This window comes from Rhinolophus sinicus, linkage group LG10 (genome assembly GCF_036562045.2).
Source record: "Rhinolophus sinicus isolate RSC01 linkage group LG10, ASM3656204v1, whole genome shotgun sequence".
Lineage (NCBI taxonomy): Eukaryota > Metazoa > Chordata > Mammalia > Chiroptera > Rhinolophidae > Rhinolophus > Rhinolophus sinicus.
The window spans coordinates 40,447,278-40,472,622 of NC_133759.1; the positions used below are offsets into that span (position 1 = coordinate 40,447,278).

At 45.4% G+C, this 25,345-nt stretch overlaps 1 protein-coding gene across 5 annotated transcripts in view; it reads left to right on the plus strand.

Moving 5' to 3' along the window:
- NR2C2 (nuclear receptor subfamily 2 group C member 2) overlaps nt 1–25,345 on the plus strand; it is an 83,719-nt gene that overhangs the window by 45,236 nt on the left and 13,138 nt on the right. For 4 of the 5 annotated variants that reach the window (XR_002138647.2, XM_019746967.2, XM_019746954.2 and 1 more), the window contains 11 exons: nt 6,982–7,182; nt 9,276–9,378; nt 11,796–11,975; nt 12,916–13,063; nt 13,812–13,905; nt 15,818–15,951; nt 17,176–17,353; nt 19,720–19,841; nt 20,638–20,777; nt 22,109–22,246; nt 23,222–23,327. Coding sequence is in view for 3 of the 5 variants with exons in the window: in XM_019746967.2 (XP_019602526.1) it covers nt 6,982–7,182; nt 9,276–9,378; nt 11,796–11,975; nt 12,916–13,063; nt 13,812–13,905; nt 15,818–15,951; nt 17,176–17,353; nt 19,720–19,841; nt 20,638–20,777; nt 22,109–22,246; nt 23,222–23,327 (1,544 nt within the window). In the remaining 2 variants the exon portion in view is untranslated. The remainder of the gene's footprint in view (nt 1–6,981; nt 7,183–9,275; nt 9,379–11,795; nt 11,976–12,915; nt 13,064–13,811; nt 13,906–15,817; nt 15,952–17,175; nt 17,354–19,719; nt 19,842–20,637; nt 20,778–22,108; nt 22,247–23,221; nt 23,328–25,345) is intronic. The other variant, XR_002138648.2, reaches the window with a different exon arrangement.

Genomic DNA, 25,345 nt, shown 5'->3' on the forward strand with positions numbered 1-25,345 from the left:
TGAATTCCTTTATCTTTTTCTTGTCTGGGAAGCTCTTTATCTGTCTTTCAATTCTAAATGATAGCTTTGCTGGGTAGAGTAATCTTGATTGTAGGTCCTTGCTTTCCATCACTTTGACTATTTTGTGCCAGTTCCTTCTGGTTTGCAAAGTTTCTGTTGAGAAATCAGCTGACGATTTTATGGGAGCTCCCTTGTAGGAAATTGCTTTTCTCCTGCTGCTTTTAAGATTCCATCTTTGTCTTTAACCTCTGGCATTTTAATTATGATGCGTCTTGGTGTGGGCCTCTTTGGGTTCATCTTATTTGGAACTCTCTGTTCTTCATGGACGTATATGTCAATTTCCTTCACCAGGTTAAGGAAGTTTTCTGTCATTATTTCTTCCAATAGGTTTTCAATTCCTTGCTCTCTTTTCCTCCTGGTACCCCTATGATGTGAACATTGGTACACTTGATGTTGTTTGTCCCAGACGCCCCTTAAACTATCCTCATTTTTTTTTTTTTTTTTTTGTATTTTTTCTTTTTGCTGTTCGGATTGGATGTTTTCTGCTGCCTTCCAAATTATTGATTTGATCCTGTTTCATCTAATCTACTATTGATTCCTTCTAATGTGTTCTTCATTTCTTACTGGTTCTTTATTTTTTTAATCTCCATTTTTATGTTTCCTATCTCTTTGTTGAAGTTCTCACTGAGATCATTGAGCATCCTTATAAGCAGTGTTTTAAACTCTGCATCTGGTAGATTGCTTGTCTCCATGTTGGTTAGTTCTTCTGGTCTGTTCTTTCATTGGACATGTTTATTTGTCTCCTCATTTTGGATGCCTCCCTGTGTTTGTTTCTGTGTATTAGGTAATGCTGCGGTGTCTCCTGGTCTTGGTAGAGTGGCCTTATGTAGTAGGTGTCCTGTGGTGCAGTCGCCCTGGTCACCTGAGCTGGGTGCTGCAGGTATGTCCCTTGTGTGGGTTGTGTGTGCCCTCCTGTTGTAGTTGAACCTGGTTGCTGTTTGCACGCCAGTGGGAGGGTTTGCATGTCAGTATGAGGACTGACTGTGACTACAGGGAAGGCACTGTTGTGCAGGGGCCAACTCTGTGGAGCAGGACTCACGTTAGAAGGGCCCTAGTGCCTGCTGAGTCTGCCCTTTGGAGGTGTCATTTGTGGAGGTGATGGGGTGGTGCTCTGGTGGGGTCTGAAGTTGACCATCAGGTATTTGGTTCTGCGGCCTCAAGGGAGGGGCTCTGGTGCAGACTAATTTCAGCTGCCGCCTGTGCCCTACCCAGGGCCACTGGGTATGAGCTACAAAGTGATCTGCAGGTGGTTGCCACTTGTGCTGGGCTTAGAGGTGCCTGGGAGAAGCTAAGCTGAAAATTAAGGCTGGCTGCTGCTAGTGCCAGGCTTGGGGCTGCTTAGCAAGAGGTGCAGAACACACAGAGGCCAGAAATGTTTGAGAGATTTTAGGGACGTCCGCAGCATTCGCCAAGATAGGCCATTTGTATGGAAAACCCACTGGAAGCAGCTTGGGTGGACCCAAAAGTTGGGTGGGGCCGGGTTTCAGGGAATCACCAGGGTGGGGTGAATGAACAGTGTTGGCCACATTGATGGAGACTCAGATATGGTGCCGGGGTGCACCTACAGGCTGGGTAAGGGAAGGACTCAACAAAGGAACAATGGCTTCTGCCAGCACTTCTATCTGGGAAAAAGCTGTCCCTTCAGCCCTCACTCTGAAGTCAGACAACTCAGTTCCTCCCTGTATGTCTCTGGTGCCTTTCGAGCTGCTGCACCCACACTGGAGCTCAGAGCGAGTGAGTCCATCAGCAAGTAAGTCTGTGCACACGCCCTTCAAAAGGATCACCTGGGACTCCAGCAGACCTCTTCCTCACTCAGCCATAGTCCACTGGTTTTCACAGCCAGAAGTTATAGGAACTTCTCTTTCCAGCCCTGGAATCTTGGGCTGGGAAGCTACAACCCCTCGCTCCTCAGGGGGGAGCTCTGCAGCTGAGATATCTCTCCCAATTTTTAAATATCTCGTGGGTGTGGGACCAGGCCATGCCACGTCTCTGCCCCTCCTACCAATCTTGACATGGCTTCTTCTCTATATCCTTAGTTATAGGACTTCTTCTCAGCTAGATTTCATGTGATTCTCGAAGATGGTTGTTCTGTAGTTGTAATTTTGATGTGGTCGTGGGAGACGGAGAGCACAGAGTTTACCTACTTCACCATCTTGACTGGAATCATTTATATTTTTGCATAGGTTCAAAAGTGTTTTTAAATAGATTTCCTTTGGTTTTTTATTTTTAATTTAATCATCTTTGCTATTTTCCCCTTATGCTGTAATATACCCTGACCTTTAATTATCTGACAAATTTGATATATTTATTTATACACACACACGTATGTGGTGTGTGTGTGCACTCGTGCATATCTATTAATAATAGTATAAGATAGATATAAAATAGTGTAAGAAACTTGAAGACCTGATTTTAGGAGGGGAAATCCCCTGAATGGCTCTGATGGTACTACTTTAAATGAAATCCCTACTCCCAGCAAGGCCAATCCACCTCTCTGTCTGGGCTCCTTGGGCTACTCTTCATTGTCATGGTCCTGAGATCGGTTCTAAGAGTTGCTTTCTCTTAGGGTTTTCCATATGCCAGAACATTTCCTATTGCTTAGAACACAGTTTTCCCTAAACCCTTATCTGTCTCTCTTCTCAGCCTTGAATCTTGTTTTAAATGCCCCCTCCTCACAGAGCCTTCCCTTACCCTCTTTCTAAAGTTAGTGTTTTGTGTTATTCTCTGTTAACCCCAACCTGATCTTTTCCCTCACAATACATATCATATAAACTGAAATTGTTAACTGGCTGGTCTGTTTACTTGTTTTTTGCCAGTCACTTCCAGTAAACTAAAAGCCTCATGAAAGCAGGAACCATCTCCATAATGCCTGTAATGTAGCAAAGCACCTGGCACAGAGTAGACCTCTGTAAGTATTTGAGGAATGATTGAAAGACTAATTGAGCTATAGTAAAAAGTCTTGATTTTCCCACTTAGAAAGATTTGATAAGCTGAAAGAGCTAAGACATGACTTCCCAAGTGAGGAGCGAAGTATGTGAGAGCTTAGAGAAAGGAAATACTTTTATTAGGGTCCTGTTATGCTCTGGGCGGTATACCAAGTACTTTCACACACATCGTATCATTTCACTTTCTTAATAATCTTTTTTTTATGAATGTGTAAAGAGAGGCTCAGAAGGGTCGTATAACTGCTCCATGCTGACACAGTTGGGAAGCAGTAGAGCAGGCATTCCATCTGCAGCTCCAGCTGCAAAACCCTATCTCAGGATCACAAACTCAGGTATTTACAGGATCACGTGGACATGGTGGGGATTGGGACAAACCAGAGAGCTTGTGTCCCATCTAAAGAGGCAGTCACACCCAGTCAGCTGTTGACATGGGGGAACTTGGGCCCTGGATGGCCAGAGCTTCCAGTTTTTCAAGAGAACTGTAGGTCCGATATTTATGGGAAATAATTCTATTTTCAGATGTTGGCATCCAGTTTTTTAAATTTTTAAACTTTTGGAAGTGAAACAAGTTATCCAGTGGCCGGTTTTTACCTTCAGGGGGTCCATTTGCAGGTTATTCTGTACAACAGAAACGGTGAGCCCAACCTAGCTGGAACAGAGAGTGGGTAACATGGAGGAGAACGGCAGTGTGTCAGGTCACATTGAGGTCCTTGGAGATAGAACTAGAGAGAGCCTTGGGCAAGTAGAATACAGTCAGCTCTGCTATAATGTGACATGTGCATTCCTAAAAATTCCCACACTGTGCAAAATTGTGCAGTGGAAATCACAGGGCCTATGGGAATCTGTCTCTGACATCACATGGCCTTATGAGGACACCAGTCGTTGGATTTAGGGCCTACTACCCTAATCCAATATGGCCTCATCCTAACTTGATTACATCTGCAAATGCCCTGTTTCCAAATAAGGTCACATTCACAGGTACCATGGGTTAGGACTTAACCATCTCTTTTGGGAGACACAGTTCAACCCATAACACCTCACTTCCACTTCTCCACAAGAGACTTAAATGTTAATGACTCTAGATACATTTTCTCAGTTTGGTGTTTCCTTGGTCTCATTCAACGGGAGACTACCTGTTTTCCATATTGAACAGTTGGCAAAGCTCTTGTGTTAGACTCTGTGTGAGTTTCCTGTTCAGCTGTGGAAGGTCTTGGTTTGCGTCATAGTCACCCCGGGGATTCCAGTGGGTATTTGGGGAATTTTCTTTTTTTTTCTGCTTACATGTTTAGTTTTTTCATGGAGGCAGTATCTAACTGGAAAATGCAAATATCTTGGGAGAGAAGGATAAAAATTTTTTTAATGTTTTATAAATAATTCATTGAACTCATGTTCAATGGCGGGGTCTTTGGCGGGGGAGAAAATAATCTGGGCTTTGGGGTATGTTTTACAGTCACCAAGAGCAACTGTCCCTGTCCAGACCCAGTCCTCCAGCTCCTCCCCGGCTCCATACATGCCTTGCCTCAACCAAGAGGACCTGGGAATAACATAAAAGGAAGTGACACGCCAGTTACTGTGTGTCCCCAGGCTCAGTGTGTGTTATTTCTGAACACACCAAGGCTGAAGGACTTACTAGCCTTGCTTTGGTTGTAGTTGGTCATTGAAGAGCCCTCTAATTCACACAACTATTTTGTTTCTTAGCAGGGAAAACAGTTTAGGAAGGAAATAAGAATCGGAGACGGGAAAAGGAAGTCAGACATTTGACTCAGATCTCAGTGTGATAAGGGCTTTTTGAAAGTCGTTGTGCTGACCTCTTGCCTAAGGCAGGAGTCCCATCTATGGCATCTGAGAGAAGTGTTTGTCAACCAGTCTTTCAGTTGATCATTGGGTAGGAGAGTTTTTTAAAAGAGAATTCTTTTTACAAGGTTTTTTGTGTCATGTTTTCGTGTTTCAGGGGACTCTGGGTATGCCACAGATTACAACAATGAAACGTGCTTCCTTTCCTTCTCTCTCAATCTGTTCTTCTTCAGCCTTAAAGATCTTTTGATCCTTCAATTGGAAATGATGATTTACTGGGGTTTGTGCCCAGCCATCAGCTAAGGATTTGTTTTTGTGTCTTCTGTCCCCAGTCTGCTGTTCTTTCTGGTCGTGCACTTATTGTGCCCTCAGCTGGTAACACACTTTGTCACATCTTTGCATGGCTTCCTCTCTTGCATCATTCAGGTATTTGCTCATCGTCACTCCCTCAGAGAGGTCTTTCTTCCTAAAGTGTTTCCCTTGGCTTCTTCCCCATGTCATGTTGTGTCCATTTACCCTGCTTTTAGTTTTCTCTATGGCACTTACTTCACTGATGTACTATAATATGAGTACTCACGGTCTGTTTCCCCGCTAGAAGGTTAGCTCTACAAGGTGGGTCTTTGGGTGTTCATGTCCCTATCCCTAGTACTGAGAACAGTGCTCGACACATAGTGGGTGCTCAGTAAACATGTGTTAAGTGATTGCATCTTTCTTGCCTATGTCACTTTCTTTTGAACCAACCAGCATTGTCTGGTTTTCCATATTGAACAGTTGGCAAAGCTCTTGTGTTAGACTCTGTGTGAGTTTCCTGTTCAGCTGTGGAAATATTCCATGTCACAAAGCATCGTCTATCAAGACGTGCAGATGCCAGACCTGCCCATAAATATGCTGTAGGAACTGAGTTCCAACCAGAGGTAAAGCACATCTCCCCTTGCCCAGAGCCCCAAGATTCCTGTCTTCAGTGAAGGCCTGTTGGTGTCCTCAGGGAGAAGGTGGGCAGTGCTCTAAGTGGGGCATTTAACCTGGGAGAGAGGCAGGGCAGGGACTCAAACAGCTTCAAAGAACTTTCTGAATAAGTAAGACAAGTCACCCTTGCCATGACATCTGTTTTAATCCTGACTGATGCACTTAAGGACTCTGGGAAGAAGTGAGCTCTGGTGGTAGGAGACCCTAGTGGGATCAGGGGCAGGACTTCTGCAAAGTCAGCAGCCACTGCCTTCATTGCTTCTACAATCTGTTCTTCAAGTCTTCTCTGCAGGTGCCAGGCCCTGTGCTGGCCCTGGGGATCTACCCCTGAATCAGGTGTCGTTTCTATTCTGAAAGGCCTCTGAGTCAGGAAGTGGGAGAAATTGGGGATATGTTAGCAGAGGACTCCCTGTGTGCTATCACCCAAGGCAAGATTATTTACAGGCCCTTCCCTTCAGAAACAACCCTTCTTTAAAGCAGTCAGTCCTAGGTTTCTGTATTTTGTTGATCAGTAGCATTTCAAAATTAGAGTTGTTCATATTTTTATTATGCCTAGGACAAGGATATCTTTTTAAGTTAAATTTATCATCTACTATTTATTACTGTCTTCATTTTATAAAAGAAAGAGCTTTTCTTTCTGTAGTTTTATTGAGATATGATTGACATGCAGCGTAAGTTCCAGGTATACAGCATAATGACTTGACTCTCATATATTGTGAGATGATTACCACATAAGTTTAGTTAATATCCTTCATCTCATACAAACACAGAAAGTAAGTTATTTTTTTCCTTGTGATGAGAACTCTTGGAATCTGCTCTCTATTTAATGACTGTCAACTACACAGTACAGCAGAGTTAACTATAGTCACTGTGCTGTATATTCCATCCCCAGGACTTACTTATCATAAAACTGGAAGTTTGTACCTTTTTGACCATCTTCATCCAATTCCCCCTTCTCCTACCCCAAAGGGCATTTTAATTCTAAAAATAGCGGGAATGATAACATCCTAGAATAAATTAGCCTTATGAAAATTGGCTTCTGAAAAGCTCACTGTTGTGTTTTATTTTTCTCACTTCACCGTGCACTGGTGAAACTGCATCGTGGACCAGCATGGAACCCAGGATGGCATTGGGCAGTGACCGCTTTGAGTACCACCTGCGATTGCACGAGTCACACGATGCCCCGTGAGAGCAGCCTCCATGTTGTGTCTTGTAGATTGTGACAGACCAGCAGACAGGACAGAAGATCCAGATAGTCACCGCAGTGGACGCCTCCGGCTCCCCCAAGCAGCAGTTCATCCTGACCAGCCCAGATGGAGCTGGAACTGGGAAGGTGATCCTGGCTTCCCCGGAGACATCCAGCGCCAAGCAGCTCATATTCACCACCTCGGATAACCTCGTCCCCGGAAGGATCCAGGTAAGGCCTACTGACAGGTGTTATGTCAGAACTTGTGCTACTGGACTTGTTCCTGACTCTAACCTCTGTTTTGGAGGTCAAATCCATCTCTAGAAGGTCCTTTAGGGACTGGCTGGCATGGCTGGTTGCTGCTTTGGCTACAGTAAAAAATCAGCAAATGAATGGCAAGACCCACAGGGCAGCCAACGACAGTGCTTAGGTGGGATGGTAGTTGAACTGGGAAAAATCAGTGGCCCGTAGGAGACTGGCATGAGCAAGGTGGCACTGAGACCACTGAACTAAGGCCACACATGGTGGCAGCCCTTGGCCCAGGATATTTTAGGGATTCCACCTAGGGCTGACCACAGTCAGACAAGGTCTGACTTGTTCCTAACTCTTAGCTCAGCCTTATCCAGGTGGTCAGGCCGGGTCCAGCTCGTCACTGTGTCCTTCCGTGCTCCTGTGAACTGCTGCTTCGGCCCCTCAGTTCTCATCTCTGTCTGTGCCCTGCTTCTCCCGACCCTGGCAGGGCAGGATGGACGCGGGAAGGAGAAGAGCAAGGGCTTAAGGAAAGCAGGGCTATTGGGAAGCACTGAATTTCCAAGCCCAACACTTGAAGAAACAGAGACTGGAGGGCAGTGTCTCATGGTGGCCAAGCATGGAACGTTTAGTCAGGATCAAGTTGGAATCCATGTTTTTATTTTTTATTTTATTTTTTTTAAGTTTGTGATGAAATATATCAAAATTGAACCATCTTAATCATTTTTAGGTGTACAGTTCAGTGGCATTAAGTACATTCACGTTGTGCAACCATCACCACTGTCCATCTCCAGAACCCTTTTCATCTTCCCAAACTGAAACTCTGTGCCCATTAAACACCAACTCCCCATTCCCTCCTCAACCAGACCCTGGTAACCACCATCCTACTTTCTGTCTCTCTGACTAGGGACCTCATTTAAGTGAAATCCTACAATATTTGATTTTCCTTTTGTGAGTGGCTTATTTCACTTAGCATAATGTTTTCAAGGTTCATCTATGTTGTAGCAGGTGTCAGAATTTCTTTCTTTTTTTAAGACTAAATATTCCATTGTGTTTATCCATTAATTAAATAAGTAGGTCTCTCAAACCACACTTTGTTTATCCATTCATCTGTTGATGGACACTTGAGTTGCTTCTACCTTTTGGCTACTGCAAATAACGCTGCTAAGAATCCATGTGCTTTTGGGGCAGATCTTTTGCTATGGAGAAAATTAAGGACATGATTTTTTTCTTCTTCTTCTGATAGAGTTGGATTCAGAACACCAGAACTGTACTTTTGAGATATCTCATGGTGCAGTTAATAAATATTGCCTCATCCTTCCTTTCCCAGAGTACATTCCAGTCATCTGAAATCCGAATTCCTCCCTGCTTATTTAGACTACTCCTTGTTTGTGAAAGGATGGCTATTGATTTGGTTGCATGTTTTACAAGAAGTCATTCTACATGATATCTGTATATATTCCCGCCATATGTAAATCCTTTTGAGGCTTATATTCAGTACATTAGTATCAGTTATGGTATTCTTCTGGATGGGTAACACTGTTTGTCATCTAGAAAGTCACCTATAAATGAAGGAGAAATAATAGGTTTTGGAGGTCATCTATTCTAGTCCTTCCACTCTAAGCTACCTCAGTGAGAGACCTACTTATTTAATTAATAAAGTTTGATTATTTCTCTGCCAAATGTACCTCTCTGCGTACTTTCAAGCTGTTTCATGGGTACAGAGAGGCAGCCAGGGCAGCCAGAAAGACTTCAGTTATCTTTATGTTGGGGCCTCTGTGTGACTCCCGCATGGCCCCCAATCCTGGGTGGTTGTGGTAGCCAGATAGAGCAGATCAGTAAAAACCAGGGCCTGATCCTGGACAATCCCCAACCCCTACTCCCATTGAAGGGGTGCAGTCTAGAGAAGCAAGGCCATTCCGGTTGTGAGATTAAGTTGTCAGGTGGAATTTTCCCAGTTCTGCTCAGAGTTCTCCTGCTTAGAAACCCAAGATTAAGAATTTACAGTTAAACATTACTTTGCTTAGCAATCTGATTTTTAATCTGTACCCTGCTTGTTTCCCGATTCTTCTTAGATCGTCACGGACTCTGCTTCTGTGGAGCGTTTGCTGGGGAAGGCCGACGTCCAACGGCCCCAGGTGGTAGAGTACTGTGTGGTCTGTGGCGACAAAGCCTCCGGTAAGGAACCCCAGGTTATGCTGGGTGTGCATCGTGTACCAACATCATGAACCAAATCGGGGAGAAGGGTAATGGAGAGAGAACATTTTCTGTAGGTTTGTAGGTTTCAAAACATGAACTCCACTTTTCTTATTGGGGTAATGATACATATAAGCAGAACAGTTTGTCAGATTATTAGAATCAAAAGAAAAAGTCAAGAAACTATTTCTGTGATTTGTAAATCTTGGTTGAGTGTTGAATATGTATTGCTACTAAGAAAGCAATCACTTCTTTAATCTAGTCAGTGTTTCCACACTGCTTTGCCATTTCACAAAATGTGTTATTTATTCCCCCTTCATCTTGTTAACTGTCTCTGTCATTCCCTCCCTGTAACCCAATGTGATAAATGGCTGAAGTGGAGGAAGAGGGAGCTTGTGATTCTGGCTGGAGTCCCAGGGTCAGGAAAGGTCCCCAGAGGCAGTTACTCTGTGAGATTTGGAGGTTGAATGTGTGCATGTTGGGGAAAGCGAAAGGGCATTCCAGCTGGTGAGGCCAGGACCCAGAGAGTTTAATGTCCACTCCCCGGTGTCTTGGGGGCAGAGACCCGGGCTTCTGTGGTTAGCGTGTGGGCACCAGGAGGCTGGAGGAGATGCCTGGCCCGACAGTTTAGCCTTGGCCTGCTCACGCTGGGAGCTGTAGGAGACAGTGAGGCAGGCCCGGAGGAGTGGAGAAGTAGTTACTGCGATTGTAGTTCCAGCGATGCGCAGGGCACGGGCCTGAGTTCTGTGGTGGCTGCTTGGTGCCACTTTATTCTGGGGTCACAAAATTCACACGAACTTTGTGGATACTTTGTGGTCCTGTTTGGTTTTTGTTTTTGTTTTTTTAAAGGAGGCTGGACCAAGCCTCTTAGGAAGACAGCCCCAGGCAGGCATCTACAGAAGCTCCGGTCCCCCTCCCAGCTTGTGACGTCAGTGCCCTATCGGGTTCCCTGCCTCTGCTCCTACCCCTTATACTGATAAATCCAACCTGTCCCACCCCTTATCGCAAGCTGTCACCTGTGCTGCCTCTGTCTTCGCCCCCCTTTTGTACAGACCCCCCCCCATCATTTGTTGCATTCTCTTGTAATTGATTCATACAGGTCTGTCTTCTCCACTAGAATGTGCTCTTTCTGCTGAAGTAAGAACTGTGTCTGACCCGTTCATCTCTACATCCCCACCTTCTTGCTCAGCAAGGAGAAGCACCCTGCAAACTTTTCACCAAATGAATGAAGTATTAACATAACGAAGAGGCTACAGAATCTGCTTGGCTTTCCCACTTGTCACTCCCTTTCTGGGCTTAAAGGAACAGCCTAGTCACAGGCTTACATTGCCATTGTCTCCACATAGTAGAGTCACTCTAAGGACTAGAGAGTCCAAGGAAATACCATGCAAGGAAGGAAAAGTGATGTCTGCATGGTGGGTAATTTTAGCAGGATTGTTCTTAAAGGCCCAAAATTGAGACCCTCCAGGTGCGCCCTTGGCGAATGGCTCTGCATGCTAGAGCTTAGGACAGTGGGATGCTCTATAGCTGCTGTAAATGATGATCCTGTGAAATGTGTCCTCCCAGCAATGTAGCTCAGACATTGGGTTCCATAAGACTGAACCAGGAGAGCCTATCCATGGTCGGTCCCAGCTGGGAACCAGTGAGATATAATGTGTGTGGAAGTACTTTGTGAACTAAGAAGGGTGAACTGAGGTGGAGGGCTCTTTTTAATGTCATTGGTAATTAGAAGTTAAGAGACACCAAAGTAACCAAGATTAGGAAAGAAAGAACTGTGTTTAATAATGTATTTCTAGGACTGTGTTTCCGAAAGGGCCTGTCTATCTAACCCAGCTGAGCCGCATGGCAACCTTCCTTCACTGTGGCAATGCAGCCACAATGCCCATGCTGCTTCCCATCATCATTCCACTCCCCCCAGGGGATGGGGAGGGCCCAGCACATGAGTCACACAGGGAATAAATGCGGGGAGACCCTGTGTGCCCAAACCTCACATGCATGCGTTTGCTACCTGCTGCTCTTGGCAGGGCAGGGGAGCTGAGTAGCCTCAAAAGCCTAGGTCTCGAAAGCCAGGACCAGATGCGCGCTGAGAACAGCACAGTTCAGCCATCCCTGTGAGCTCGTACTGTATGGCACGTCCTCCGTGTCCTAAGAGCATTGAGGTCACACCATTTACCAGCTGTCACGTAACCTATCTGAGCTTAAGTTTTTCAATCATGACCTCACTAAAGAGTGTAGAGAAATTACGTGAAAGACCTGGGCACCATACCTATGGTTGTCCACATGGAGCCGGCATCTGACACTGCACACCAGTCGCTTTGATAGTCTTGCCTTAAAAACAGGCCTGTGACAGGTCACCTCCTCTCTTGGTAAACCACTTCTTGTACTCTTTATCCTTGCAGGCCGTCACTATGGGGCTGTCAGTTGTGAAGGTTGCAAAGGTTTCTTCAAAAGGAGCGTAAGGAAAAATTTGACCTACAGCTGCCGGAGCAACCAAGACTGCATCATCAATAAGCACCACCGGAACCGCTGTCAGTTTTGCCGACTGAAAAAATGCTTAGAGATGGGCATGAAAATGGAATGTGAGTAACAGTATTAAAGAAACCACGTGAGTTAACAGGGAGGGAGGAAGTGAGCAAGTACAAGTCTATTAAGGAAGGGTCCTGTACCTGACTTTAAAATACTAAGGAAAAGTGTCCATTCTGGCTTCATTTTGGTTTACCTTCTCAATCAGCTGGGTTCTTCAGTGCCGACATTGCCAGGGTTGGTCATTCCCCATGCTGTGTATGTTGCTACGCCTCCAGATAAATCAGGAGGCAGCACTGTGGAGTGGGGTGAACATGGGCTTTGGAGTAAAGGTGATGCCAGATCCAGCTCCAGGTCTGCCACTTAGGAGCCGTGAGGCCCTGGGAAGATATGCAGGCTGTCCCAGCCACGGGGTCTTCCTCTGAAATAGAACCGCTTACCTTACTTATGTATTGGATTTGGGGCTCAGTCTTCATTTTCTTCAGTTGTTTCTGGCATGTATACCTGTTCTGTATACCAGATTGCTGAAGGGAGTGGTTGCTAGGGTGATAGAAAATTGACACCATTAAACAGTTTATAGAAGTCATGCAGACTTGAGTTGGGCATCAGAATTGTTCCTCTGCAATGTGGCATTGGACAAGCTCTCTGTTAGGGACCCACTTGAAGACGGGTGTTTCTTACCCTGGAGAGAATCCCTTTTGTCAGCAGGTAAGAAGTGAAAACCCAGAGGGCCCTGTGTGGGCCCCACAAGGCCGTGCCGAGGCCGAGCTGCCATTCTTCACAGGCAGCGCCCACCATCTTGAGCTCCTTTTCCTGCCTTTGGATTTGACGTAGCATTGTTTGGCTTTGAACCTTTCTCTCCTTTGGCGGAAAAGTCCACTGTGAAAATTGAGCTAGACTTTCTAAGGAAGACCCCTTACTTTAAACCATGAAGGATATGGTTTTTATTGATTCAAATCTTTCCTCTAAATATGACTATTTATGTTGTGATTTAAGCTGTGCAGAGTGAACGAAAGCCCTTTGATGTGCAACGGGAGAAACCAAGCAATTGTGCTGCGTCAACTGAGAAAATCTATATCCGGAAGGACCTGAGAAGTCCTCTGATAGCCACTCCCACGTTTGTGGCAGATAAAGATGGAACAAGGTCAGTCCCTGTTTTGACAGAGCAGCACTGCCATCAGCCTTCGTTGATGATCAGAGGAGGCGCTGATGTTTCTGGGAAAGGGGCTTGTATCGCCTGCCTGCCACAGCCAGAGCCTTGTCCTGCCTCATCCCGCTTTTTGGAACCGTTCCAGTCAAACCTCTGGACAGGCCTGAGGATGGCTAGTTTAAGATGGGGTCAGAATTTTTCCTGTCTCGGGCTCGGATTATGTCCTATAGTTTGGGCATTATTCTTACAGGAAAACAGTTCTGTAATTCAAGATTGGAGCTTTTTTGCAGTATAGACAAAAGGCCTGAGTCCCGGGTGTGGTCTCAGATAGTGCCATGTTCTATCAGATAACTTACATGTTCTTTTAAATGTAATGTATTCAACTTAATTTAAAAGGAACAGAGAGAGGGAAAACAAATCCAGATGTGTAACAGAGAGAACTAAGGTTGACAATGCCTTGGTGATACTCTGAAGATCAAGTTAAGCCCCAGTCTGCAGTCAGCATGGAAGCCCTGAGGATGTGTGTCTGTGTGTCATCCTGTCTCAGGCTGTAGACATGGCTGTGTGCACATCTCATTGCAGAGAGATGGGGGGGTGTTCAGTCATTTGGTGGCTGCATCTAGTTAGTTTTTCTTTTACTCAAAGATAGTTCTGCAGATGCGACAGGGACAGAGAAATATAGCATGACTATACTGTACATTAAATGTTGGAACCTACTCTGGTTTCTTTATGTCTTAAATAGACAAACAGGTCTTCTTGATCCGGGGATGCTTGTGAACATCCAGCAGCCTTTGATACGTGAAGATGGTACAGTTCTGCTGGCCACAGATTCCAAGGTGATGTTATGTCTTCTCCTCGACCTTTCTGTTGCAGTGCAGACTGCTTCTCTAAATGTGTGCACCCACCTTCTTGTTGGCCTTCAGAGACCACGTTGAAAGCATGGCCTTCTTCTGATTCAGACCCCTATGATTTGTTTTAGGGATGCTGATGGCTTTTCAGAAACTCAGTCAGGGCTGGCTGGCCAGTCATTATCACAGGGTATAGAGTTCAATTTGGTAAAAGTCCTATGGTTCTCTTATCTATAAAGATTTTCCTCCTGCCCCTCGCCCCCCCCCCCCCACCCCTGTACACACATTGGCAAACTACTGGCATGCTGAGGAAATAGCTGCTTATCCTAGGAGGGCATTTTGCAGAAGCCACTAGTTCCTTTGCATTAGATGATCTGCAGGAGGAAGTTGAGCCAGGATTCTAACAATTCTAAAACTGCTGAAGCACATCAGCCAGAGGGAATTGAACTTCTTGTGAACAGAGAGATGTGTCAGTCCAAGAGAGACAACTGGCTAACTTCTTGAAGGTAACTACGGAGGAGGGTTTTATCCAGGGCCATTGCCTTTCTCATTGTTCCTGATATAACCCAAATAATGATGAAGTAGCAGCCAGCCACGGCTGAGGTCTGATTTTTCTTCTCTAAAAGGGTAACTTGGTAATAGCGCTGGCATTGCTGCTGCCGTTAGAATCAGAGCTGGGCCTTCAGGCTTCCTTCCTGAAGGAATGTCATGTGCACGTTGGTATGCACGCTCAGTGCATTAGGGAGCACCCTCTTTTGGAAAAGAACAGGCAAAAATGAGAGCCATTGGCTGCAGTGGAGAGCTGCCCTTCCCCTGGTGATTCTCAGGCTGGGCTTGGAGTTTCCCGTCTTTGGACAGCGGTGATGTGCGGGACTTGAATCCCACACCCGGCTTGCACCTGTCACCCGAGACATTCGGGACAGTGACTGACCGGGGAGTGGGGTGGAGAGAAACTAAGACTGAAAGGAAGACCTGAACAACCTTAAAACTCTTGATTACCGAGGGATTTCACAGGAGTGTTCTGTGCCTTTTTATTGACAACATGCCTTTGATTGGCTGTACCCCATTTTATTTATCCATTCATCAGCTGGTGAACATTTGGATTGTTTCTACTTTTTGTCTGTTATGAATAGTGCTATTGTGAACACTTGTGCACAAGCTTTTTTTATGGACATGTTTTCATTTCTCTATGTATATACACCTAGGAGTGGAATTGCTGGTAACTCATATGGTAACTCTGTTTAAACTTTTGAAGAATTGCCAGACTGTTTTCCATATGGGTTGCACCATTTTACATTCCCACCAGCTGTTTATGAGGATTCCAGTTTCTCCACATCCTCTCCGACACTTGTTGTTCTCTGTCTTTTTAATCCTAGTCATCTCGGTGGGTGTGAGGTGGTTTGGATTTCCATTTCCAGTGATATTGAGCATCTTTTCATGTGCTTTTGGGCTATTTTTAATCTTCGTTGAAGAAACGTCTGCTTAAATCTTTTGCCAATTTTTAACTGGCTTATTTGTATTTTATTATTGAGTTGTAAGAGTTTTTTAAACATTCTGGCAACTAAACCATTATCAGATGTATAATTTGCAAATATTTCCTTCATTCTGTGGGGTGTCTTGTGTGAGGGGGTGTCTCTTTACTTTCTTCCTAATGTCTTTTGAAGCACAAAAGTTTAAATTTTGGTGATGTCTAATTTATATCTTTTTGTTTGGTCATTTTATCACATGTGTAGATTTGTGTAACTACTACCACCATCAAGGTGCAGAACTAGTGCATCACCAAAAAGATTTTCCTTGTAGTCAGACCCTCCATAGAAGCTGTTTTTAAACCAACATTATACCTCCATTGGCCTGAGGGTCATGTGTGTGTGTTCTTTTAATGTTATTTTTTGTTTAATAGGCTGAAACAAGCCAGGGAGCTCTGGGCACACTGGCAAATGTAGTAACCTCGCTTGCCAATCTCAGTGAATCTCTTAACAATGGTGACACTTCGGAAATGCAACCGGAGGACCAGTCTGCAAGTGAGATTACTCGGTACGAACACAGGAGGGAGGGTGGAGGCTCCTCTCCTGACATGCGCACTCAGTCACTTCACTGTGAGGGGGGGTGGCAGCATTTTGACACCCACCCCGTATTTAATCAAGGATTGTAAAACTGTAACAGTGCCCATGTTTGTCTATCTGCTTTCAAATTTTAACTGTGGGAATGTAGGTTCATACCATGTTTCCCTTATATTATTTTACTATAATATAAGACCGGATCTTATATTAATTTTTGCTCCGAAAGACGCATTAGAGCTGATGGTCCGGCTAGGTCTTGTTTTTGGGGAAACATGGTATATATAGAGGGTGCCAAAAAAAATGTATACACATTTTAAGAAAGGAAAAAAACTATTAAAATTGTAATACTCAATACATACTGATAAAAGATAAATACAAGTCATGTGTATGCATTTTTTTGGCACCCCGGTATATATGAATGATATAAAGCAATCAAAACTGCTTTTCATTCCAAATAATGACAAAGGACATTGAGTAACTCAGTGGTAGCAGAAGAAAACCCTTCAGAGGACAGATGTTACTTGTATCAGTCACTGTTTATTGTTCCTGAATATTAATATTAATAGTTCATCCCCTTTCCCAATTCTGCTTTAGCCTATTTTTCTCATATATGTTTTTCCCAAGTGAGTCTAGAGCTTAAATTCATCAGATAGATAGATATTAGGTGATAGATGGCGTTAGCTGGTCCCAGAAGTCTGCAAGTGGCCTCTGAGGGTTTTTCTTCCCTGTAACCTGGCTCTTGTGTTTGCTCCTTTCATGTGGGGGTGGGCAGGTGCAGGGTTGGTCCTCACGTTCCCTTGCAGTCTGAGAGCAAAGTCAAGTCTAGATCCAGTGGAAAGAGGAGGGACTTGAGTTAGGTAGAGTTCTCGTTCAACCGTTTATTATGTGGGTGGTTTGGAAAACTTATTTAACTTCTCTAAGCCTCAGCTTTCACATCTCTAAAACAGAGAACTCTACTTTGGAGAGTAGTTGTAAAAAAAATAAAAGAAATTACATTTGAAAATGAATAATATATGGCTTGGTGCCCAAGATGAAGTATAGATAATATATAGAAGCTTTCCTTTTTATCCCTTCTCTTAGCAGGTAGAATATAATTATCTTTCCCCAATGCATTGGTTTTCTAAATTATGTCTCAGCTAGAGTTCCTTTCTCCCTAAAAGCTGTGGACTCACAATACTTGCTTCATTTTTACTCATAGGGCATTTGATACCTTAGCTAAAGCACTTAATACCACAGACAGCTCCTCGCCTCCAAGCCTGGCAGACGGGATCGACACCAGTGGAGGAGGGAGCATCCATGTCATCAGCAGAGACCAGTCCACACCCATCATTGAGGTTGAAGGTCCCCTCCTTTCAGACACTCACGTCACATTTAAGGTGAGTTGTTCAACTTAACCACATGCCCCCAGCCTCCCAGCCTGCTGGGAGAGAGGCTCTCTACCAAAGCTCGTCTGTGGAGTGAGCTCATTTTCATATTGTGGCATTTGATCAGGATCTTATATTCTAGAACAGTTGTTTCCATTATGAAGCATTTTCACTCATCCTCTGCTCACAGTGCCATTTGGTTCTGAAAGTAACCTTGAAGCAGGCATAGCCTGTCATTGCCCAAAAAGGTTCCATGGTGCTGACCAGCGAGGGCTGACTGTTCTGCCTTCTGCTTTCTGATGACGACCTGGTTCCAACACAGGCTCGGGCAGGCCCCTTTTTCAGCTCCAGCATAGGCAGCTAGCCCTCATGCCCAGCCATTGGTCCTGCTTGCCCTCTAGAGCCATAGAAAGTACATCTCATACATTCTTTTTTTTTTTTTTTTTTTTAAAGATTTTATTGGGGAAGGGGAACAGGACCTTATTGGGGAACAATGGTCAAATTGTTGTCCTTTCAATCTTAGTTGTGGGGGGTTCTGTTCAGCTTCAAGTTGTTGTTCTTTCAGTCTTAGTTGTGGAGGGCGCAGCTCAGCTCCAGGTCCAGTTGCCGTTGCTAGTTGCAGGGGGCGCAGCCCACCATCCCTTGCGGGAGTCGAACCGGCAACCTTGTGGTTGAGAGGACAGGCTCCAACCAACTGAGCCATCCGGGAGCTCAGCGGCAGCTCAGCTCAAGGTGCCGTGTTCAATCTTAGTTGCAGGGGGCGCTGCCCACCGAGGAATTGAACTGGCAACCTTGTGGTTGAGAGCCCACTGGCCCATGTGGGAATCGAACCGGCAGCCTTCGGAGTTAGGAGCACGGAGCTCTAACCGCCTGAGCCACCGGGCCGGCCCCTTTTTTTTTTTTTTTTTAAAGATTTTATTGGGGAAGGGGAACAGGACCTTATTGGGGAACAGTGTGTACTTCCAGGACTTTTTTTCCAAGTGAAGTTGCTGTCCTTTCAATCTTAGTTGTGGAGGGTGCCGTTCAGATTCTTCAAGTTGTCCTTTCAGTCTTAGTTGTGGAGGGCGCAGCTCAGCTCCAGATCCAGTTGCCATTGCTAGTTGCAGGGGGTGCTGCCCACCATCCCCTGCGGGAGTCGAACCGGCAACCTTTTGGTTGAGAGGACACGCTCCAACCAACTGAGCCATCCGGGAGCTCAGCAGCAGCTCAGCTCAAGGTGCCGTGTTCCATCTTAGTTGCAGGGGGCGCTGCCCACCATCCGTTGTGGGACTCGAGGAATTGAACTGGCAACCTTGTGGTTGAGAGCCCACTGGGCCATGTGGGAATCGAACCTGCAGTCTTCGTAGTTAGGAGCATGGAGCTCTAACCTCCTGAGCCACCGGGCTGGCCCCATCTCATACATTCTTGAAGGGTACTGTGAGGTCTCATACGTCTTCCCACCTCTCCTTCACTGGCCTCGCTGCAGGAACTTCCAGCTTCCCTGACACCCTCTTAGTCTCTACGCCTCCAAACTGAGTCTTCCTGTTCCCCCAGCATTATTTACTAGAGAAATCTAGCCAATCACTTAAGGAAAATTTGGTCACTGCTCATAGTTGCCCAAGGGTGCCAAGGACACAGGTCACCAGTAGGATTCAAGCTTCAAAGGCATAGAGCAGGGGTGTCCAAACTGCGGCCTGCGATCCATTTTTTATTGGCCCGCAGCAATTCCAAAAATATATTTAGTTTACTTAAATAAATCAGGTAAGGCAACACATACTTCACCTCGAGTGAGTGGCCCGGCTGTTTGTGTATTTTATCGCATGTGGCCCTTGGTGACAAACGTTGAAAAAAGTTTGGACACCCCTGGCATAGAGCTTCTTCTAGACAATGGAGCTCCTGGAGCCCAGCCCCACCATTCTGGTGGTAGGATGTCATCCTCCTACCATCTGGGCTTCTGCTCAGCTCTTGCTCACTCATACTTTGAAGCCACCACCTACCAAATGTCTATAGTCCATGAAGTTTGACCCCTAGTCCCCAATTGGATTTAGACTTTAACCTACAACTCAAAATAGAATTGCCTTATAACAAATAACATTTTAATTGTGGCAAGAGTTGAAAAGTATGTGTTTATATGGGTAAGCTGGTGGAGATCCCCATCATTCCACATTCCAAGGGCCATCAGCCTGTAGTTCACTGGGCAAGAAGCCACAGGGAGCCGGTACCAGCACCACGTGCAGAGGACACACACTTCATAGGATGGGTCCACACAGGAGTCTCAGCATCAGAGACAGTGACGCTGGCTGCCATGATGTTGAAACGCAACAGGGATTCACATTAACAAACCAAGCCATCCCCTGACCCTCCGTCACCTCCTGTGCTGTGTTCCTTCTCTTCTCTAGCTGACGATGCCCAGCCCCATGCCAGAGTACCTCAACGTGCACTACATTTGTGAGTCTGCATCCCGCCTGCTTTTCCTCTCCATGCACTGGGCCAGGTCAATCCCAGCTTTTCAGGCACTTGGGTAAGTGGCTTTGCCTCTGCATAGCATCAGGCAAGGGCCTTCTCCTCTCTCGGAATGGCCTAGAAGATCTCTGAGGGCCCTTCCAGTTTGTACCTATGACCTGATTTTCCTCTGACCATGGTTGCCAGTGCTGCAGTGTCCCTCAAACCGTTACCAAGCTTTCTCCATGTGCAGAAGGTTTAGAGCTAGAAACGGGACGGAGTGAAATAGAGGCAAGAGTTGGCCTGAAATCTGGAGACAAGTAGGGGCATGCTCCATCAGGAGGCGTCTGAGATAAAGACATTCTGTTTTGCAACACACCAGCCATGCCATCCTGAGTATAAATTACCCAAGGCAGGGCTGAAAGCTGACTTGTCAGGCTGGCCCCTTCCTCCCTGCTGCAGTCCAGCTCCTCCCTCACAGGATTTGTAGGCCCTCAGTTTTCTTCTCAAGGGCAGATGTAGGGTGTGTCTCCTCCCTTCACACTCAGCTCTTAGTCTTATGATCCCTGCAGCCTCTTAAGACGGAGCCACGCCAGGACAGCTACAGATTTAGAAGGCTATAGGAAACGATAGTTGAGTCAGACCTATTAAAATTTCTTGTTACTTAAGTTTAAAGAATTTTTATAAAAGCGATTAGACAGTTTATTCTCAGAGGGACTTAGTTAAGAGATTCTTAGGCAGTGGTGTTCCTGAGAATGATCCCAGGGCATCGTAGACCTTCAGTACACACTTGCTGAATCCACTTGTTTGGGGCATGCTGGGGCTTGGAGAAATGCCAACATCCACCACACCCACCCTCACCTCTGTGTCCCCAGGCAGGACTGTAACACCAGCCTGGTGCGGGCCTGCTGGAACGAGCTCTTCACCCTCGGCCTGGCCCAGTGTGCTCAGGTCATGAGTCTCTCCACTATCCTGGCAGCCATCGTCAACCACCTGCAGAACAGCATCCAGGAAGGTAGGGCTGGGAGTGTGGGGGAGTGTGTCTTCATCTAGGCTGGCCCATCACAGATTGGCCAGCTTCAGTGTCTCATAGCATCCATAGGCCGAGGGAAATTTACTTCTAAGTAATAGGACTTTACCAGTCAGAACATGTAAATTTCTACCTGGTTGCCTTCTTTTCATATAATAAATATGAAAGGGGGGGAAAACATAACTGAAAAAAGTTGCCAACTTCCTGATACACAGGCATTTAGTATGTTTTCAGAATAATCACAACTTAACGTTTTCATCTTCCTTCACAGATTACCCTTTCATGTGTAGTAATACCTCACAGAGTCTCACAACCCTATAGAGACTATTATCTCAGTGTTACATACGGGGAAACTGAGGTCCCGGTGAGGTCCCTGGCTTGCCCCAAATGAAACAGCAAGTAGAAGAGCTGGGGCACCAGCCTGGGTCATGCAGACCCCTGGTCCAGGACAGTTACCTCACGCAGCTCCTTGTGAATGAACAGGGGACGCTCCTCTAAGATCTGTGGCAAGCATCTAACATGTGGTGGTCAGATCCCAGCATGGGAGGACTAGGCGAGAGCCAGTGCACTCTCACATGCTCGGTGTCCACAGCACACTAAAGACACTGTCTAGACGGAGCATGCCCAGGGTTCCAGATTAACACGGTCTACACTTGCAGTTGAATTGGAATTCGACTGCACCTGTAATAGGGTTTTCCAGGTATTTCAGATCTAGCATTGTGAATTACTTAGTTACACCTTTGTTTTTGTAGTTATTCCTCTGGAATAGTTATAAGAAGGTGATTTTTTTTAAAACCCTCTAACATTTTATTGAATTAAGTTAATTTGTTCACAAATAAGCTTTGGTTTTATTTTTAATTGAATATAGTAATACTGATACCCCTTAGCAAAGTATTGTCATGAGGATTAAATCAGATAACATAAAATTATTTTGACAACTAAAAACCAACATTTCAGGTTGACAAATAGATACTAAATGTCTGAAGAGACTTAGAAAACCTATTCATTGATGAGACAAGACTTATGGGTCTTACGCGCAGAATAAAAGAAATTATCAGTTTGCACCTACAGGCCAAAGGTGCTGCCCGGGGTGGGGCCAGGGAGAATCGTTGGTCCAGGGGTTCCTTATTGAGGCAGAATATTTAACAGTGGAATTGGGGTACCTATTGTCACTTCACCTTTAACTGGAAAATTAAGCTCTTGACCACTGGTTTTTTTTTCATTAAAATGTGAAATGACTTTTTTCAGCCTACTCCCAAACTCATGTTATTGTTCTTATCAGCCTTTCTCAGAGGATCTGTGATGTTGATTTCTAGATAAACTTTCTGGTGACCGGATAAAGCAAGTCATGGAGCACATCTGGAAGCTTCAGGAGTTCTGTAACAGTATGGCGAAGCTGGATATAGACGGCTATGAGTATGCATACCTTAAAGCTATAGTTCTCTTTAGCCCCGGTAAGATATGCGGTGGTGACGCATGAGTTTCCCACTTGTGTCTGCTGATATTTATGGACATGGACAGATTGTGGTCAGTGGTGTACAGAGAGCCCTGCCAGACTGTATGTGACTGAATGTCCTCATACGAGGTGTGCTTTGCTAGCTAGCAGAAATACATACATTCTTATACATTCTTGCCTTGCCAGGCCCAAAGAAATGATTTCATATATTAATAGATTTCATCTGTATCTTAATTAAACCATTGGCCAAACAGGGCTACAGCATACAAAAATAGTGTTCTACCATCCTGTGTCCTTTTTGTTTTTGATTTGTTTTGCTTTTTGCCAGTTTTCAGGTTACATTAGCATATATAACCCAGTACAGATGGAAATTGCACAAGTTTACCCATAGTCTTTGTGGAGGGCAGTAGTAGCAGTTGCTGCAGGGCACGTGAAAGGTGTGGTCACAGCATATGACGAAGAAGCAGCAGGACAGTTGGTGGAAAGTAGGTGGAAAGTAAGAGACGGCTGGGCTGGCCTCACTCACTTCCCCCTGGAGCCTCCTGGCAGGTCACTTGGGTGACTTGTTCTGACCGTTGTCCTCGGCAGCTGAGGTTAGACACAGCTTAACATTTCCCTTCCTCCCCAGCCAAAAACAGGAGAAACTATGTGATTAAATAGAAAGTAAATTTCTAACTTCATGTTTTAAAATCGATGTTTTCTGGAGTAGTAGGAAGCCCAATGTTCAGAACCAGCAGGTGGGGCTGCTGAGGCTGGCATGACTGCGTAGTAGCCCCGCCCCCTCCTGGGTAGGCGGAGCAGAGGAAAATCCAGTGTTCTAACAGTAATCTCCAAACCTGATCAGCCTTCAGAGTTAAATCTATTGTACTTGAGAAATTTTTCAGAAGTTTGATTAAGAATGAGTACTAAGAAGTCTATAAGGGGAGCTTTCCGAATACAGAGGGCAATTTGGGGGCACTTTTCTTTTTTTTAGATCATCCCGGTTTGACCAGCACAAGCCAGATTGAAAAATTCCAAGAAAAGGCACAGATGGAGTTGCAGGACTATGTTCAGAAAACCTACTCAGAAGACACCTACCGGTGAGGCGCACAAGCACACGCTCTTGCTCGGGGCAGGGAGGAGTGCAGCTGGATCTGTGGTTGCAAATGTAAATTATGTTAGCCTTCCCCTTTCTACCATGTTTCCCCGAAAATAAGACCTAGCCGGACCATCAGCTCTAATGCGTCTTTTGGAGCAAAAATTAACGAAGACCCGGCCGGTCTTATGGGTCTTCATTAATTTTTGCTCCAAAAGACGCATTACAGCTGATGGTCCGGCTAGGTCTTATTTTCGGGGAAACACGGTAGCAGCCTGGTAGAGCCTCCATTTAGTCACACTTTAATTTTTGCAAATAGTAGGTGGTAATGGAGTGTGGAAAGTGCTAGGCAGTGAGGGTCAGGAATACCAGGCCATCCGTTTCTGGGTAACTGTGAGCAAGACCTTGGGTTGCTCCTCTGTGATTTGGCGGTTGGAAGCAATGCTGTGAGACCTCCTATGGGACTAAATTGTGCTTGAGACATGAGTCGTCATAGAGACTCTCCTTGTCCAGAACAGTTGGAAGTTCTGCTCTTCTGGTCCACATCCACTCAGGAGGCAATGCTAGAGTACTTAATAAAGTTTTCATTGACAGAAACCAAATCTGACCCCTATAAAGGAATGAATGGGTCATATAAAATAGTAACTTTACCCTCGGATAAACTGATTTTTTTAAAGTTCCTTTATTTGGGTGAAAATTAATTTATTTGTAATGGTTGGAGCCAAAAAAATATATCTATAAATGAGCCTTTCTCATGCAGATTTAAACAGGAAAGTTGTTCTGAAATAGGGCAGAATGCCTGGCAGGCTTTTCAGCTGAGGAGTTTCCAAAAGAGCTCTTTCCCTGTGACCACTTCCAGCGCACTGGAGGCTACACGAATTTCTGGGGCCCTTTCAAGCAAATTATTTAATATTGCCCTCTCCACCCTGTCCCCTCAAAATGCTGCAGCAAAATTGACCAGGAAGATGCATGACCCCACCTTTCCCAACTGCATCTCCTGTGCAGACTTCAGTCCCCAGGTGCCCGGTGGAACAGAGCTGCCCCAGGCCTGAGGAGGACCATTTGTCTGGTGTGATTGAGGGGCCTGTGGCTGGCCCTGCAGCCGGCCTTGCTGGCAGAGAGCCTCCCTCTGCTTTAGGCATACCTCCATAGCTCACAGGCAGCTTTTGCCAAAGCAGGATCCATTTTCTACTGGAATCACTGAAGACCTCACCATGAATCTAGAATATCTTCAGCCTCAGGACATATAAGATGGGACTATCAAGTAACCCACACCCAAAACTCATATCCAGTGAGGCATGCAGGCAAGCTGTCCCCTGGGGAGGCCACAGGCCTACTCCACAGTGCCTGCAGCCAGAAGAGGCTGAAAATGTCCCACTGGGGGCTGCCACCCGAGCCACAGCACATTAGAATCACCTTGACAATAGCAGCTATCTGGTTTGCAAGTAGATGCTCTGTCACTCCTTGTCCAGTCAAGAACCCTGGGGAGAGAGGGGTACAAGCCAGGTGCTTTGGGACCAAAAATGAGGTAAGGGGCGCTTTTCTCATAGGATTCAGAAAATCAAAGACAGTTCCCAAAGAAATGGCCCTAGAATGGTTTACATCCTGTTCTTACATTCATTTTTTTAGTCTTTCCCATCCATATGCTTTTTCTCATACTGTTTGTTCCTCCTGAAATACCCTCCCATTCCTCCCCGTTCTTTGCATCTCTGCTGATTTTAGCCAGCCTCTAAGGCCCAGCTGAGGTGTGCCACGCTCCAGGAAGTCCTCCTTGATTTGCCCTTGCTGACTTCCTGCCACCCTGCAGTGGTACGCCCCTCCAGGTCCGTGGTGGTTGGTGTCCTTACTCCTTTGTGTGCCCCTGCAAGACGCACATGGCTGCATGAATGGATGGTGATGCCTGAATGCTCCTTGCATAATAGGAATATATTTTCCCTTTTAAAAAATAACAATGTTCACTGTAGGAAAAAAATTAGAATATTCTGGAAAGCAAAAAAAAATTTTTAACTGTGTAAATACCAC